The sequence below is a fragment of the Pseudochaenichthys georgianus genome, chromosome 16 (assembly GCF_902827115.2).
Source record: "Pseudochaenichthys georgianus chromosome 16, fPseGeo1.2, whole genome shotgun sequence".
In the NCBI taxonomy this organism is placed as follows: Eukaryota; Metazoa; Chordata; class Actinopteri; order Perciformes; family Channichthyidae; genus Pseudochaenichthys; species Pseudochaenichthys georgianus.
In genome coordinates this window covers 18,756,546-18,776,118 of record NC_047518.2, presented here as the reverse complement: position 1 = coordinate 18,776,118, position 19,573 = coordinate 18,756,546, and the positions used below count along the sequence as shown (strand labels likewise).

General features: G+C 40.0%; 1 protein-coding gene across 1 annotated transcript in view; it reads right to left on the bottom strand.

The window, feature by feature from the left end:
- The window catches only part of LOC117461335 (CUB and sushi domain-containing protein 3-like), a 262,738-nt gene extending 243,935 nt beyond the window's left edge, over positions 1-18,803 (bottom strand). Inside the window, 2 exon segments of the mRNA XM_034103156.2 lie at positions 394-616; positions 18,524-18,803. Coding sequence (XP_033959047.2) covers positions 394-616; positions 18,524-18,701 — 401 coding nt within the window. The 5' untranslated portion in view covers positions 18,702-18,803.
- Between the last annotated feature and the right edge of the window lie 770 nt (positions 18,804-19,573).

Below are 19,573 nucleotides of genomic sequence, written 5' to 3'. Positions count from 1 at the left end.
GGGCTGTTTAAATTGTGTTTCACATAGGACATGGTCTGGACTTTGTGTACTGTACTCATTTTTTCTATTGCTGCTCATAATATACATTTTAATTATATGTATATTATGTTTAAGTTAGTGTGCAAGAACTCCTGTGATCATTTGATACCAAAACAAAAAATGGTGTAAATGTAAAATCTAATCTTAGTTTCTGAAGTTCAGAAGGGCATTTGATTTCTGCACAAACCATGTCAGAAACTGTCCACAGTTGGACTACACTCCACACACAATACTGCTGACGTGCCTGACAATAATGAGCAGTCTTTATCATGGGTACATTTCATATGAAACTTTCAGCAGAGATGCCACTAAACGCAGCCTTCAAGGTGCGTGCCTTCAGGGCCTCTTCCTTACCTTGTCCTGAAGTTAGCCGGGTGTGGATGCCCGTCATACAAAGATAAAAAGTCATATTCCTCCTCCACAGCGAAAGATTGAAAAACTATATGAATCCTGCTCCGCTCCTCAGCAACAATCACCCAGGTACAGTTTGCTCCATTTGGATATCCATATGGAAAGCCGGGGCTTTCTATCGTCCCATTCCTCCCTTTTAAAGTGCCTCCACAAGTATGAATAAAACCTGGGGGGAAGGGGAAAGAAAAAAATGCAGTCATTATCAAATGCCAAGTAATGATAAAATGCATGCTTTTCAACATGTGGAAGGAAACAAGCACATTGTAGAAATCCTTACAGAGAATGTATAATATTGAATGGCGCACACATCCGAGTAGCAATAAATAAACAGAGTGGCTTTAAAACTTTGTAATAGGTCTGTACAGATGCTATTCCATGTAACAACTGTGTGAACCCTGTAAACTCCAGGTGCAATAATTCTCCCACAAATAATTTGAAAAATGCTCAATGCTTCCAGCTGGCAGATGCTGTTAGCTGAACAAGAGCCACGTTTTGTGTTTCCATTTATGTTTTCAGTTCCATTTCTAATTAAAAAAAACAATAGGCTGTAACAAAAACAGCTGTCATTATGGAAGAGAAATGTGGGACTATGATGTTTTCCATGGTATATCGCACAAAAAGCTAGTGCTGTATCATTACTGCCCACTTCTTTGCAGTGGGTCAGAAAGCCCTTAGAGAATAGCAACAAGCAAGGTCTTCCAATGTGGTGCCACAAGCCCTTAACACTCTGTTTCACAGCCCACACAACATATATCGTTGCACCTTGCTGCACTAGCTTGCTGAAAAATCAATATCCTCGACATATTAGGTTAAGCATTACCAGCCTAACCTTTTGGTGTTACAGAAATGTAAATGAACAAATGCTCCGCGGCTAAGTAACTGTATCTCAAACACATTTACAAACATAATCTGTCTCCCTCATGCAAAGACATTTACAGCTTGCCTTTTCTCACACAATACAACTTTTTTTCCCGCATTTCCACATTAAGTATACTCCAACACCCACACTGACAACGTCTGACAATGATTCCACACACTGCAAGAGAGAAGGTCCATTTTATTTGAGGCTATCTTGCACCTTGTCTAATGAAATGCAAACTTAATTAAGATGCATGGTTTACCCCCCTACAATTTACTCCTAGTGTAATTAGCTTTTCACACTCGGTAGGTAAAGGATGTTTTGCATAGTGTTGGCCATATACAGACACAGATCACTTGGCAGCTGAAATTGCCTTTAGATAAACAGTAGTTTTTTTTTCTGATAATATGGACGTCTTTTATACATTTGAGCAAACACAATGTTCTGACACAAACCAACAATGAATTCCCCTCCTGTCAAGCTGTTTCATTACTTTAGGACAAAGCCCTGCAGCTGTTTACTGTACTCCCCAAAATACCACTATTTGGACAAATATGATAATTGTATGGTACAATTTTCCCCAATCTTTACTTCTCGCAGTAACTACAGGATATTACCCTCATAGGGGTCCTGACCCAGAGTCCCTGACAATATCTCCACCAATTGTCCAGATGACTGGCCCCCGAGACCAATTCCCGTCTCCTGCAGCAGGGATCAAGTGTACTGACCTTCTTACAGATCCGGTTACAGATAAAGGATATATCACGGCCATAAGGTTTTATGATGTTGTGTCTCATGATGAGCTGCTGCTCTAACTGAAGTGTGTATGTGCAACCCAGTCTCATGGTATTTCGTGTTCACCAACACGATTTTTAATCTATTGATTCGTGTTCACCAACACGATTTCCCCCTTTTTTTCGTGTTGCACAGCACGATTTTAAAAGCAATGTATTTCTACTGGTAATGTGTTTCGTGCCTGCAGCACCTCTTTTTCTCCGGTCGGGTCGTGGAAGACCGGAAGCTGTGTGGTTCATAAAAACATGTTCTTACTCAATATCAAGCCACAATTATTGCTTTTATTCTAAATCGTATAATTTCGGACTTTTGTTGCCGTCTGTGAGGAAAATAAATGGGGCTCAGAGCCTCAGGATACTGAAATCTGTATTTTTTAATCTTTTTTTCCTTCTAATTTGTTATTCTTTTCAAAATAACACACTGTTATTTACTCACCAATCACTCACAATTATCCTTGCTTTTATTTATTGGTTTAATTCCATAATCTCGGGCTTTTTTGGCATCCGTCAGGAACTGAATTTAAAAATAAAAATAACCGGAAACAGACGTAGGCCTATAAGGGACATTTCGAGCATCATTGCGATTGTCAACATTTCTGAGTTTAGGATGGCCGAAGACACTACACTACCCATAATCCCCAGCTATCGTTTAGGACTACAGTCCCCGTAAGGTTACGCAGAGCGTCAAACAGCTGTTTGTTATGGAACAAAACCACCCAGACTATCCAAAACTGGAATCGAACGCCCCCCGAGAACTACACATGCTGGTTATTGTGTTTCGCAAAATGTTCTATGGGACGTCGAACGTCGCCCTCAATTAGAAGTTGCTAGTATTAAACACATTGGTGTTATCAAATGTAAAACATATAATTAATAAATGGGTGAAAATCGCTAACTTCTAATTGTGGGCGACGTTCGACGTCCCATCGAACATTTTGCGAAACACAATAGCCAGCATGTGTAGTTCTGGGGGGGCGTTCGATTCCAGTTTTGGATAGTCTGGGTGGTTTCGTTCCATAACAAACAGCTGTTTGACGCTCTGCGTAACCTTACGGGGACTGTAGTCCTAAACGATAGCTGGGGATTATGGGTAGTGTAGTGTCTTCGGCCATCCTAAACTCAGAAATGTTGACAATCGCAATGATGCTCGAAATGTCCCTTATAGGCCTACGTCTGTTTCCCATTATTTTTATTTTGAAATTCAGTTCCTGACGGACGCCAAAAAAGCCCGAGATTATGGAATTAAACCAATAAATAAAAGCAAGGATAATTGTGTGTTATTGGTGAGTAAATAACAGTGTGTTATTTTGAAAAGAATAACAAATTAGAAGGAAACAAAGATTTAAAAATACAGATTTCAGTATCCTGAGGCTCTGAGCCCCATTTATTTTCCTCACAGACGGCAACAAAAGTCCGAAATTATACGATTTAAAATAAAAGCAATAACTGTGGCTTGATATTGAGTAAGAACATGTTTTTATGAACCACACAGCTTCCGGTCTTCCACGACCCGACCGGAGAAAAAGAGGTGCTGCAGGCACGAAACACATTACCAGTAGAAATACATTGCTTTTAAAATCGTGCTGTGCAACACGAAAAAAAGGGGGAAATCGTGTTGGTGAACACGAATCAATAGATTAAAAATCGTGTTGGTGAACACGAAATGCCATGAGACTGGGTTGGTATGTGTGGGGAGGGGTTGATCTTTCCAAGGTATGTCTGAATTGCAATTATTCCCACTGCCATTGAGCGACCAGAGTAATCAGGGCACATTTTCAGCATTGATACATAGCCTACCTACAGGGTCAACATTATCCAACATGGACAACCTCCAACCTGACACATGCATTATTGCTGCTTTCAAGTGCGTCTGTAGATTTCTCCTAAATTCACCAAAAGTTAGCTGTGTGCACCATGTCAACAGAGATATCGTTGGAAAGCTGTGTCTCTCCTGTACAATCTCGTCGGATCCAAATATGGTCATTTCCTTTGTATCAGCAACCAATCGTGAAAGTACAAAGGGGTCTTAAACCAAGAAACGAAATCTCATTGGCTGGTGTCAATTTCTGACAACGTGATTCGTTCAGATGCGTCACGTGGTGTGCTAAAACACTTCCTGGTTAGCTTTCCACTAGAAATTGAAATCTCAAAATGGCAAAAGAACGGCGAAAAAGACGTTCACAGAGAAGACGACAACAATTGTCACTTGCACGAAGCAAGATTATACAAAAAACAAATTACCCCGAACATGAAATACCTTCACGGAGTGCGTCGAGGCGCAAGCTGTAATCCAAAGAACAGGAGGGTTTAGCTAGCGCCTCACTGCAATCTTTAAATGTCGTTTTCTCAAAATGAGTTTTTTCTCCTACTCTGAGTTCCAAATTTCAACTTCAGTAGCACGTAGATACACCAAACCTTCCAGTTATATACCTATTAATATTATGAAGGCTTTTACAGAAGGGTTTGTTCATATATCATTCATAGCCTGAATTATACAACATTGTATACCTAAAAACATGGCGAAAATGGATATTTTAGGGCTGTTGACAGTATTTTCTGATTTATGGAGTGATAAAAAGAGATATCCAATATCCCTTCTGTAAAAACCTTAGATACTAATATGATTACAAAATGAAACAAGAATTTTGAACCTGGCTTTATCCAAAGTTCAGATTTCCATTCCTGAAATGTGTTAAAATATGTGCATATTTAATGAGATAATGGTAATTTGCATATTTAAACATGCTATTTCAGAAAACTTGTAATACAAAAAACAATTGCCTCATTGTAAGTAATTAACTGGAGAACTTTCTAGCTGATAGCTTTAATTTAAAAAAAAAAAGTACCCTATTCACCTGGGGTGTCTCGCCTTAACTGACCCAACTGTAGGCTTATGTATGGCAGCGTGTTTTGACCTAAAAGTTACTGGTATATTTATTTTTACTCGGTTAGATTTTGTCTGTTTCTATGTTCCTTGATCATTGAGGCTTCACCCATTCTTGAATAAAATTAACTAATATAGAGTCTTCCTGTGAGATATCTGGTCCACATTGCATTCCTTGTAACAAAGCTATCACTAAAAGAGCCACCCACATATTATCATATACAGTAGTAGCTATGTTTTCCTTATGTTTCTTACTTAAAGCAATTCATAGTTTGAATGGGTAAGACAGTTCAAATAAAAGTTATAGCTAATGAATAGCACTAAAAGACATTGCAGAATGATCCCCACACACGCTGCCTTTTAAAATGGCCTTGAAAAACAAGTTTGAGAAAGATAGTCCATTACTGATAGTGAGCCCACCTGCAGTTGAATCCGAAGTAACAGTTTAGACTTAATTCACTTCAGTAAAAGCTGGAGGATCAGATCATTATGAGGACAGAAATGCATACCAGCACACTATTTGAATACTAATGCACGGCTTAATTCAGTCTATTGTTTATCCTGGAGAGTCACCTCTTCCATTTTCATGAGCTTAATTATAAAAATATTTTTCTAAAACTAAATTCAACCTGGCCGTGGCCATAGGATGATGCAATTGTACTAAATATCTAACAGTAACAATGGCAGCAAAAAACCTTTACGAGGACTGCCTCTCAGCCGGAAACTATAGCTTCTTTAATGTCTCTGGTGGAAGTTCAAGTCTGAAAAAGAGCTGATACTGTTGTCAGAGTATTCTCTGTTTGGGCTCTATCGCTGAAATACTAGTGTGACTAGTAGGGGTGTTGGATTTGAAAAAAAAGGAAGATATTTTGAAGGAATGAAGGATCTATTGTGGGAAATGTAGGATCCAGTCTTTTAGAACCTGACCAAAACCATTGCGACCTTTCAGTTTTTCTGGAAATGAAATCACTGGAATAAACCTTTACATTTTAATACTGAATAATTACTGATAGCACTTTTCTTAAATGTATGAATGTGTGAGTCGGACGGATAAAACATCCATGGGAAAACTAGGGATCTGCAGTTTTAAATAATCGCTGCTATATCTACAGTATGAGCAAACGTCAAGTAAACTAGAATTGAGTTTACCAAGGTCAATGTTAGCACACCATCTTTAAGAAGTGAGTTAACCGTTGAAGGCGCTAAAGCAATCCTGGTAAAAAAATATCAGCAGAGCACAGAGAGAAGCCCCTAAACCCTGCGTGGGGCTCAGTAGCAATTAGACCCAGACACTTAAAATGGCAAGTCAAGTGTTACTGCTTTCATTTGAGGCTCTCTTTTATCGCCCAGAGTTAAAAAAAAACGTCTGCAATTAAATATTTCAATGTTTGTCAGGAATTAGATGACTTATGTTCAGAGCAGGGCTGATTGTGTGAGCTGCTTAGCCATGTCTGTGAGGCTGATTGTTCTGATTTCCTGAAGATGACAGAACAGATGTGCACAATATTATTTTTCCTTTTTCAGTCCCTCTCTCTTCCTCTCTCCCTCTTTTTGCTTCACAGATAAATGTATTACTTTCATCCTCCAGCATCTCTGCATCTATGTAACCCTTTCTTAATTTCACTACTCTTTTACATTCACAGCCACCCTCCCTCCACTCACCACAACCAACCAACCAACACAGACACACACACACACACACACACACACACACACACACACACACACACACACACACACACACACACACACACACACGCACGCACGCACACACATCCATATCCATAGCCCCCCGTTTGTTTTTTTCAGATAAGCTATCTATTATGAATTAAAATCCCCCTTTACAATCTGTGAGATATGGATCATGAGCTTGTTATATGTTAAGCACTGACATCTCCATAAAAGCTGCATCTATAAAAAGAACATTGTTGTAATCGTTCATCTTATTCCTTCAAAGCAAATCAGAACAACAACATGTGCTTCCTTGTAGATGATTGCATACATGTAAGTCTCACGCCTAAAGTATGTCTTCCTTGAAATCCACTGTCACTACTTAGATGCCTGTCCGACCTTTATCATCAGTTAAATTGTTAAAATGCACTCCCTGGGGTTTTGGTCCGACCCCGTGTTAGAGCCACGTTGCGATACCAACGATAAATTGTGATGAGAAACCAAATTAACAACATGCTGTGATTGCACAGTGGGGCAATGCGGTTCAGAAATATGAATCACTATCATAACGTACAAGTCTGGAAAAAAACGTGCCTCAGCAGGGCTGGCTGACAGACAGCTCAAGATGGGTCCCAGCTGTTCCTCAAATGGTTAGATTTACCCCTTGCCTTTGGATATACACACAAATACCACCGTTTCACAGCACCACACCTTTGATGCTTATAACTGATTGCTATGCTTTCTGAGCAAAACACAGACAGGAAAATATCTGTTGTCTCCCACCCTGATGATATTTCTGAAGGCGGTTGAATTGTCTGAATTGAATGCAAGCCTGCGTGTGTGAGTGAGTACAGGCATATTTATTTGTGTTTTTTTTACCTTGAAGAGCCTCTCACAAATGCAAGGAGTGAAACCAGTCTACTGAATGTGATTCTCTTTCATTTGCCCTGTTTATACAGAGGTTTTGAGCAAAATGAACCAGGTAATGAACTACATTGCTGTACACTGTGGATGTCGAGTAAGATTGAAAATGAAAAAAATGCATCATAGAGGATATTGATACTAGATGTTGTTGCAGGCTACATTTGTTTTTCAGGAATTACTATATGGAGGCAATGAGAAAGAAACATTTTGCTTTTCAGGTATTGTGTGAAAGCATAGGTGTCCCTTAAAGAAGTAAACAGCCAAGACCTTTTCCTCCACCATTTGCTTTATATTCTGTATTGAATGTATCTGCTGTCTATTCTGCTGTATTTGTCTTTTATTGACTGTCTATTATTGACTGTCAGTTGATGTGGTTGAGTGCATGTCAAATAATTTTTTTTCTAACAACACAACACAGTTTTTTAATCGAACAAAAGCCTGGTGCTTAAAGCAATCAAAGTCATTTAAAAAATGAAAGTTTTTGTGCCCTGATTGATGGCATTCAACGTTCTGGCATAAAACTGAATGTTGTAGCGCCCCCTTTGGCACCTGTCAGCGTTAAATCAACGAATTAAAAGACAGAATGTTGATAACACTGAATGAGGCCCATCTGCCAAAAGCAGCCCCATAGATGCATTACCTTGCAAAGGACTATTTGTTCTGGCTGAGCTTCCTATGTAATATGTCTGAAACATTATTCTAATGTGTTGACAATCACAGGGAAAGTCATTTGCAGCGCTCTTATCAGGCCTTTGGGAGATGCTGTAGTGTCGTAGTGACTTTTTTACAATATTTGTAAGTAACTTTTTACGCATCCATCTGGAACAATGTTGGTTGTCATGCTCACGGACATGTCAACAAGCAGACAGGAAGTGCCTGACACTGAGCCACCATATGACTCACCCTGGCAGTCTCCATCACCTGAGCCACCACTAAAATGTCATCAAACTTGGATATATATTACTTTATAAGTATAGCCCCAGTGTTATAGTTTCTGTGAGCATGTGTTTTCCACTGAGCCTTTACAAGAAAGAAAGAAAGAAAGAAAGAAAGAAAGAAAGAAAGAAAGAAAGAAGGAAAGAAAGAAAGAAAGAAAGCAGAAGTTGACTTCTTCTTTCAGTCTTAAGCATCTGGCACAATAATGAGATGTTTCATGGCCAATAACACTACTTCTCTGAAAAGTTGAACCTTTCACTATGGTATAATTCAAGTTCCTATGTATTACAACTTTGCTTGATTAATGATTCTTTAATTGAATTGAATTCCCAAATAATCTTGAATGTTAACTTTCACTTTCATTAGGTGCCTAGTTAGAATCATCTTTGTTTGAGGTTTAATGCGTTTTTTGCCATTAGATCTATTTCTTCAAGTCATATAGATACATTTGCTGAAATTCAAGTGGGAATAAAATAAAGCATACAGATACTTCTGCATGCATATCCTTTATGTGCGAACGATAGCAAAGGTTAAAGAATGCAAACAATGAACTGTACGACCTCATGCAAATAGTCATGCTGTACACAAATATTCACAGCAATTTGTTAAAATCAATAATTCATGAATATTTAAACAAAACTGAAATACAAAATATCAGAGTTCCGAACAGATACGAGCCGTGCTTTCAACATCTATGCACGAGAAATGTTTTGCCTTCACGCTTCATACGTCTCGCTATCTGTCTTCAAACAAATCATAAGCCCAATATTCACAAGCCTACTGAGCTATGCGCTTTCAAGCTCCTCTACTTGATTTATTTTTGGCATGTATTATTTTCTCTCTCTGTTTGATACTCCATTTACTCAGGATTGACTGTAGTGAATGCTTAGTCAAGGACACCTTTTCTTCCGGGATAGCATTTCATCATTGTTCATGATGATGGCAAATCACAAACACAGGGGGAGGCAACAGCACCACTCCTAGCAATCAAAGTTTAAGTACAAAAAAACCTGCATTGATTTGCACCTGACCTTAAAGGTGAGTCAGCCGATATAGAGATATCCATCAGTGAGCCATGGTTACAGAGCACTGACTGGAAAGATAGAGCCCTCTGCAGGCAACACAAAGGTCAACAAACATCCTGGGAGGCATCTTTCGCTGCAAAGTATCCACACCTCTTGGTAAATGTAACAAAGACAACCCGCAGTGTTATACATAGACACTCCCTTTAGTAATGATTATAAAAAGTGCAGAACAAGAAGAGGAAATTAAAATTATAGTGTGTTTAACATTGAAACTAACCATTGATCCGCGGAAATGCGCAAGGGGGAAAATAAATAAAACCTTTGTTGCATATTTGCTGCCTTCCCTTCATCATGAATCTTCAGGGTCTGCCCAAAATCAGAGCTGCTGCAGCTTAAGCAGTTATGTTTAGAGGCAATTTTGTTTTTAGAAATCGAAGCGCTTTTCTCTTAGATCTGTACTCTGAGCCAGAGTCATAAAATATGGAGGGAAGAGAAAATTATTTTTCATCAGCACAACTAGGAATACAACAATGCAAGAGCAGGGACAGCAACCTTAGTAGACAGAAATCTTAAATTGATGTCCCCAAAGAGAAGGATTTTATCTGCATGGCTGTGCTGCACCTTCACATTTCATACTGATAGAATGTGCATAATCGCAGCCCCTCACTACAGTGTATGCTTGTCTGCATGCCTGATGAGTGGGAAATGGGCTCCATACAACAGAAACAGAAAAGAGGCTTTCTAGAGAATGACTATTACCTCATGAGTGTGTCACTGCAATTTGGGAAAGGGCTCTGAAATATTCTATTTGGTGGATTTAAATTGCCATCCACTGAGGTGAGAAATGCTCAAATCAAATACACTGCCACACTGAAACACAGCTGGTATGTGCACAAACACACACACCCTTGCATAAGGAAATAACAGAAGTTGTGTGTATGAATGGCCAAGTGTAATTTCTGTTTCCCAGCGTCTGCGTGCTGCTGGTGCTTTAGCCACTTCCCAGCAGATACAGTATTTTATGGCCAGACATCAATACCTCCTCAAAGTGCAACTGAGCCATATTGCACCTGATGCCAAGCCTCTACTGTGAGAGCTGCTGTACAACACAAAACTGTGAGCCAACATCACATCTAATAGGACACCTGTCTCTAGCCTCCAATCTTCCAAACAAACAATAACATCAACCCTTCACTTTCTCAGACAAAGGGAAATAAGCACATACCAGCTATCTAAAGACAAACACAGAGGCTGAAACGATGCTCAACTGTTTTTCATTTCCAGGTAAACATCTTCTTCCACTAAACAGCCTAGTGTATACATTCATGTGTTCCAGCAGAAAGGCACCTCATAGACCTAGATCACAAATGTCGTAAAAACTGGTTTGCTGCAGATTCTCCCGACAATTGTTAGGAAAATGCATGCCAACATGCATGCCAACATGCCAACCTGCTCAAAGCTTAGGGGGAAAAAATGTGCTTGTGAATGAAAAATAACCAAAGGATTTATGAATGAATGAATAAATTATGAATAAAACATGTTAAATCTAATCCTAACAATGGGGTCTGTTAGGCACTTGACCATCATAAATAAGTGAGCGTTAACAAGTACAAAAATAAGAAATAAACCAATTGTTACATTCATAAAATACAGATATGTAAATTAAAATGTATTATTATTAGTTAAACTCCAATTCTGGTCTCCACTCAAAATCAATCTTACTATCAATTAATCGGAGAAAATATCTTCACAATTTATTAAATAATCACTGGTCTCCGAAAAAAAAAAAAAAAAAAAAAGTCTTATCTGTCTTATTTTGCTCTAACCAACAGTCCAAAAGGATATGGCATTCAGTCAACTATAATGCAAAGGATAGCTTTGACCCTTTATGTTTGAGAAGTTAGAATTGAAATATGTGTAAAAAAATGATTTCTCCTTTATAGAAAAGTTGCCCCTTTCCAATGATTGACCTATAGATTAACCAAATAATCATTTTGAGCCCTAACCCAAGTTTAAGTCAACCAACATTGCTCATTTTTATTTAGCATACAGTATGCATCAGTTTGAACTGAGAATGGACAAAGATGGATGAATAAGTACTTTAATGAATGCAGCTCCACAGTGCAGGGCCAAAGGCCAATGTACACAGCATGGAACCCTAAAATGAGATCATTAGTCAATCAATGCTCTGTTCAGGATGCACTGCAGAGGTCTGATTGGTTTTCTCACAGCTGAGAATACATTGCATAACACACCACATGTCTGCTAGTTTATCCCTACTGATTGCTACCCGTTGTTGAGATCAAACAGGTATGTTCAGCCATCCAAACCTATCATTTGAATTACCTCCACATCATCCCACTTGGTTTCCCGGACCATGCTTCGCCCCTGCCTGCTCTCCTGTCACATATCATGACAGCAACAGACACAAACAAGAGCATCAGTGGTCAATGCAAAGGAAGATCCAGGGAATGTACGAGGGTGCCAGGTTACAAGGTGAAGAATAAAGGAAATAAAAGACTTCATTCAATTATTGCAAAAATGATATAAGATAAACTATATATTGATGTGCTTAAAGTAACACTTAAGAAATATATAAGGAGGCATAATGTGGAGTAAATTGGTTTATTGGATACGTCTCACTTAAAATGAAAGCTTTAATGCATTTATGTTGCCTCGGAATACTTTTAAGTAAACACAGCTACAGTACTGCACAAATACATCCCAACTTCAATGTGATTGAACATTTCTTACTTGGATTCAACTACTGCAGGGGTAAGGCTTAATAAATTCATACATTGTTATCCGGGAATGTGCCTCCAGACAGTTAGCAGAGTTTAATCCCCTCAGAAACCTGCTCCTTAAATGCAGCAGACAGTGGACCTTGAATCTGCAGCCTTGACTCTGGAAGCAGTCTCTCCTCAGCCTATTACATTTAATCTCAACAAACGGTGAGCTATTTTTCTTCCTGAAGACAAGATATTGCCAATCTCCCTTCCCCCAAGAGTATTGCGTATATTAAAAATGATACCTGAGAAGAACGGACTTAATCAGAACCAACAAACTATATCCAACCTTCACAGGGACCTGTCAGCAACATAAGAGCCTGGCCCAGACCTATAGCAATGGGCGAGAGGCCAGTAGGTGAACTGAGTATCACTTTGGTACAGCACTAGGGCTATCCAGAGAGATGTCAGCACTAAAAGAGGCATCATGAACCTCGAGAGGAAAATTGTTACTGTTCCAAGTTGCTGTATCCTGGAAAATGGTAAATCACTCCGTCCATTTCCAGCTGAACTCATGTGATTTTTCTAGAGACTGTCCACCGTTTCTCATAGTTCTGCTTCTTCTACTGTTGTGGAGGACAAGAACCTGAGGGGCAGTGGGGATAATGCCCCCAAATTCCCTGTAGATTGTGTATAATTACACACAGGGCCATTTCTAGCTTTTTGGGGGCCCTATGCAAGATGCTGTTTGGGGGCCCTAGTGTTGACAGTTTTTTTTAACTACAATAGGGGGGATTCCGAAGCCTTTAAGATGATCTGTGGAGATACATCAATCTGTTACATTTTAATAGGAAAACAGGCTAATTTCACGAAAACCAAGCAATTGAAAATTACAAAAAATGATATTAAAAAGGTAAACAATAAGGCTCCTCTATGTCAATAAATGCAAGAGATGCAGCATTTTATCAACAATGTTTAATTAAAATTGTTCATCTTCCTCAGACGTCAGCCGGCTGTCAGCCCAACGATGATTTGGACTTTATTACCCCAAAAAACCCAAGCCACAGCTTTCTTATCATTGCAGTTTAGTCGTGTTTATATCCTACATTGGATTTGTAAGCATCACCGAACACTGTATTCGGTGAAGCATTATATGAACACAGGAGGGGGCTTGGCTGTCTACAAATAAAGACGGCTCATTTGAATTCTCCCCAAATATATTGAGGCTGAACCTGAACTTTGAATTCTCTGCTCCCATCATAATCTTGGCGATCTTGTTAAAATTGTGAATGCAGAATTAAAAATACTATGTAACTGGTTTGCAGTTAATAAATTATCCCTTAAAGGTGGGGTGGGTACGTTTCAGAAACCGGCTCGAGATCGCTAGAATTTGAAAATACACAACCGGAGAAAATCTGCCACTTCCTTAAAGAGCCCCTCCTCCAACACACACGGACGCGCACATGACCAATGAGGGCAGGAGATAAGTTTGTGCCCCCGATGGAAGGCTGACAGGCAGGTAGGCCATCCATCCAAAATGTCATCTACAGATGAAATTTTGTTATGGATTTTTTGTCAAAGCACTTAAGATATTCATTGCTATCGGGATGTTAAGAGCATTCCATGGAATATAACAAAAAGTGTATCTCGAGCCGGTTTCTGAAACTTACCTACCCCACCTTTAATGTGGCCAAAACAAATTACATGTTATTCAATACAAAGTCTGAGTAGAAATGACTGCATTATACGGATTTGCAATACAGAGATAGTTGGTGCATGTACATTTTTAGGACTGCTTGTTGACGAAAAACTCAATTGGAAGCACCATAATCAATTATGTACAGACTAAACTGTCAAAAACAATAGGTATTTTGTATCATACTAAGAACATTCTTGAAGAATAGATACTCTTTATAACACTCTATTTCTCCCTTACCTTTACTACTGCTCCGAAATATGGAGAAACACGTACTCAACAAATCTACAAAAAATAATAACATCCCAAAAAAAAGTATTACGAATAGCCTGTGGTGTTGGTAAATATGAACACACAACTCCCATATTTTAAAAAAACTCAATCTATTAAAATGTGTTGAGATAGTACAGCTTAAAACAGTACTGATTGTGCACAACATTTTCCATAACAAAATGCCTAATAACATTCAAAAGCAGTTCCAAACCACAGCGTGAACATATGAATGTAAAAAAAGTCACTTGAAAATAAGTGTTCACAATGTTTATATGCAATTATGCATATATTATTATTAGTATTATTCATTTGCCAAGTACCTATGTATATATTTATATATAGTTTTAATTTCCAAAATAAGATAGTTGAAACTGCTATTGACATGTGCAGAAAATGACCCTATATATATATATATATATATATATAAATTAGGGCTGTCAAGTTAACGCAAAAAAAAATTAACGCCACTAATTATTTTAACGCGATTAACGCATACGTATTTTTTGTCCTCGGCCGCCCCGTAGTTTCAGAGCGCATCAAGTTTAAAATACCATCTACAAGCTGATGCTGACAGCCCCGCTCCTGCTGCCCGCTTGTGGCAGACCACACTTCCACGCTCACCGGCAGGCACCGACTGGCTATTGGGAGGGTGTGTGTATGTGTGGCCCGAGCGAGCGAGAGAGAGACCTTACGTGCATTGTTGTTGTTAGCATCTGGTGCTAGCTAGCTGCGCTAACGGATATAAGGAGCTGTTTAAATGAAAATAGAGGAGCGACATTTCGCCACAACTGCGCCGAGCACTTGACTTTATGCAGGCAGTCAGACAGTGGGACATTGTACGAAAAGTCAGCACACACACACACTCACACACACACACACAAAAACTTGAATAATATTCCTCTAAGGTACATTTTGAACAGATAAAAAATGTGCGATTAATTTGCGATTAATCGCGATTAACTATGGACAATCATGCGATTAATCGCGATTAAATATTTTAATCGACTGACAGCCCTAATATAAATAAATATGCATTTATTGTTTTCCTGCCCTAACCTTTATTTAATTTGTTCTCCTGTTTTCTTTGTACTCCTTCATTTCTATACGTTTTTGACGCAATAATGCCGCTGTATTAGGATGATGCACGGGAGGGCTACTTTCCACAAGCTATGCTTCAGCCCTCCCAGTTCTACTAATTGTGTTCATCTTTGTGTGTATGAATTAAACTCTTTTTGTTTTTTGGATGAATAAAAAAAAAAAAACGTTCAGCTTGGGGGCCCCCTAGTGGCCGCGGGAGCCCTATGCCCCCGCATAGTTCGCATATAGGAAGAAACGGCCCTGATTACACAGACAAATTGTAATCCTGATTAGCCCCAGCAGCCTTTCCAGCCTGTTTACATAATCACATTGAGAGAAAGTCTTCATCAAGAGCTCAGTGGCCAGATTACTGTCTGTGCAGAACCCACCTGATTACTGGCAATTAGTGACGGCCCGGCAAAGAGTTGGAAAACAAACAGCTACATTTGAACAAAATATGGATGCTAGCAGGAAATATAGTGTAATCACAAGATGAAAAAAAAGTGGTTGGACACAACAGATGGCCAATTTTCTTCAATCTGTTCGCTATCATCAATCGTTCGCTGTCATTTGATGTGCTAATGTCAGTGCGGGAAACAGGCCAGTGCCAATGTGTTGTGTTTGTCGTCTCCTGTGGTGTCCCTCTAACTTCCCATGATGATCATGTCCCCTGCTTTTCATTATCAGGTCACTGCCAGGACTGTCACGTATGAAGAAAGAAACTGGATAATTGAGTAGATTTTGATCTGCAAAGTGTAATTTAAAATGGATATAAAGATCAAAATATTCCATAATATCACAGTCATCAGTTTCCAAGTGAAATAATCAGTGTAAAGAGGAGAACCAGGATGCTGGGGCCATAACTCCAATATGGATCTTATTCAATTGTAGTTTGAGAACATCTCTTCTTTATCACACGATGTAATCCACTGCTTACACACGTGTGTGTCATAGGAATGAGGCGCCCTTGACTTTGGGACTCTTTTATTATTGTGAACTTGATCGATTGTTGTCAGATCGATGGATACAGTATGATTGTCACGAGAGAGAAAAGGGCAAGCGCAGCTGTTGTATTCAAGAGAAGATACACCTAAGTGCTCACTATTTATATCATATTTCACCGGGGCCTTTTGCTCTTTTAAAAAAAATCAGTCCCTGCAATTTATCTTCCTAGATTTGTGTCTGCATCAGGCAGTTGTATGTATTCCCAGAAAATGAGGTGACACAGATGCAGTGGATGCCCTCAGTTTTGTGCTTCAATGAGAACATGTTATTTTTAGTCAGAGCAGTTTTTATTAATTACAGAAATTGCTTAATGTCACCAATATCACCTTTATATTAAGTATTGAGTGACAAGAATCAGACAGGTGACTGAGGTAACTTTGTAAACTGAGATTCTGAGCTGTGCACCACCCACGCACATGGATCCAGGTGGAAAATAATCTATTATGAAAAAAACTTCTTTAGCAAAGCTGTGTTGCACAAACTTTGTTAGATAGATGCTTTTTTACAGCCTCATTGAATTCACAGCAGAAGTGAGTCACAGGCCATGTCTATATGTTTTACTTCAGCAAACATTGTGTCACCTGTCAGGGCAGAGGAACAACAGCTGTCCTGAGGTTCTTCCTGCTCCCTGTCTGTGTGTCACTGTTTCCTTTGCTCCTTTCCAGAAGAAGACCCAGGCCTCCTCCTCCTCCTTAACTCCCTCCCTCCATTCCTCCTCAATCCCTGGCTGGCTGGCTCCCTAATAAGTAACAGAACTAGGAGGATTGGCAGTGGCCTCGAGGTTTGACATTGCCACAATGTGGGTGGTGATGAAACAGCACTCTGCCCGACTCTGCTCGACTCGGCTTGGCTCATTCTTGGTGGGCGCTGCTACTGCATGCTGCACATTTCATCCACCCCCAATAGATAGACACGAGAATTGCTCACAGGGTGAACCTGCATGTAAATTGATATCTGTGAGGGCCCATACTCAGACAGCCATATATGCATTCAACAGATAAACAGCCATAAGCTCATACACTCGATGTCCCTGAATGTACAAACACATGCACGTACACTAAACACACACTCAAACACATTGAGTAAAGAAATATTTAACGGTTGGAATTGGATTTTCCCTTTTTTTCTTTGCCTTTAATTTGAGTTAGAAATGAGAATTTCACAGTTTTTGAGACATTAAATATATGATACACAGAGGAAGAGAGATAAATACACACACACACACACACACACACACACACACACACACACACACACACACACACACACACACACACACACACACACACACACTCAGTTTCATCTGAACATGTTACTGACATTGCAAGGAAGCAACAAATTGTTATCTATTTTTCTCTGAATGCTGTGTAGTGGACAATGGAATAGCATATGCTAATGGAGAGAGGGAATTGAGCAACAACTGCTTTGACAGATTTAATTTCCATGTTCCCATTTCATTTCAGAAAACTGTATCAGAAAAAGTGAAAATACAGAGATGCTGAAATTGCCATCGGTCTGGATAAATGTAGCTGATGCATATAATAAATCAAATGGAATCAGGGGTTACCTCACCAGCCACAGTGAGTATTCAAATGGGCAGACCCTGAGAAAAAGCCACTGGAATACTAACAAGCCCACCTTACACCTGCCTGCATTGACAAGTCCGATAAACACCAGTCGACAAATTGGTTCCACACTACTTACTGCCTTGGCCCCCCCAAAAGGTTCCAGAAACATTTCTGGAGAGAAATTGGCCTTAAGAAAATCACGTATACATACTTGAAAACTCGACCCAGAAAAGAGAAAAGGCAGACAGCTTTAGCCTAAATAAACAGGAATTTCTTGACATCCTATAGGAAATCTGCAGTGCATGCACTTGTGCCTCAACATTTCACTTGTTAGCCTACTAAGCAAAGCAGCTCACGTAGGCTATTAGAAGAAGCGTAGGCTACCGCACGAATATCTATTGAGCGCCAACCCGGTGAAATGCGTCCCTGAAAACTCCAGTAAACCGTGGTAGCCTATTTTGCGCACGTCTCGAACGTTAAAGATTTAGATTTCTCTCACGCACGCACGCACGCACACACACACACACACACACACACACACACACACACACACACACACACACACACACATACATCACAGAACAAGCATACCAAGCGCATCAGAAAACAGAGAGGCTTGCTGCAGTGGCTCATACCTTTCACACAAGTGAACATCAGTGAAAAGATGAGATTCCAAAAAACAATTCCGGTCCTAATCCTCATCGTTTTGCCTTGAACAAAGTCCGCTCGGCCACATTTAACGCATCTCCTGTTGAAAACGTCCCGTAGTTCAATAGATCCGTCGTAATATCCGTCTCTGTAAATCCCCTTCATGCTCACAACTAACACATGTAATCTATCGCCTATGGTTTCTTTTTGCTGGGTGGAAGTAGATTCCCTTTCCCTTCTCTGAGAGGAGACTGGGGCACAGCCGCCCGCCGCGCTATGTCAGCTGATAGGAGAGAAGTGAGCAAGACTGAATTTTAGGATAGGACCACAGCAACCTGGACGAGGGCTCAACCATCTCTGCTGAGAGGGGCATCAAGTGTGAGCATCTCTGGCGGTGCGCTCTCGCAACTGATGTTAAACATATTTCCCTTTGATTCCCTAAAACCGGGCTGAGGACGGAGAGGAGTATACAGTTTGGCTGCTCCCTTCATCGATCGGCAATTGAAGCTCGCACAGTGAGAGAGAAAATGTGGTGGGGAGGGGTGCTGGGGTATTGAGAGACACAGGGAGGGAGAGAGAGAACGTCCTGTGTAAGTATGGTGTGGTTGATGTGTGGCTAACAAATCATAAAGTGGTAACAGTGAAGTGTGGGTGGCAAGGGAGGAGGAGGCACGTGTTTACGGGAAGGATGTAAATCCTGAGAGAGAAATGAACTCTGTTAATGACAGCATGTGGTGTATGTGTATGTGAAAGGAGAGGGGCTGGGGGTGTGAGGTGAGAATCAGACAGGCAGCACCCCCATCCAGAAAGCTGATGAAAGGAAATCGCCTGGTATGCAATCCCACCATAACTCTGATTTTCATTTTGGAGATCGAGCGGAGCCGTTATTGGGAGTGATGGGACTGGGCAATTTGCAATGCAAAAATGTGATGATGACGGCGCAAAGCGCGGCTCAGCTGCAGTGGGGCTCTTCTGCCATCTAGCTTTGGAAGAGTCACCGACCTCTACTTTGAAACGGAGAGGAAAAAGGGTTGCAG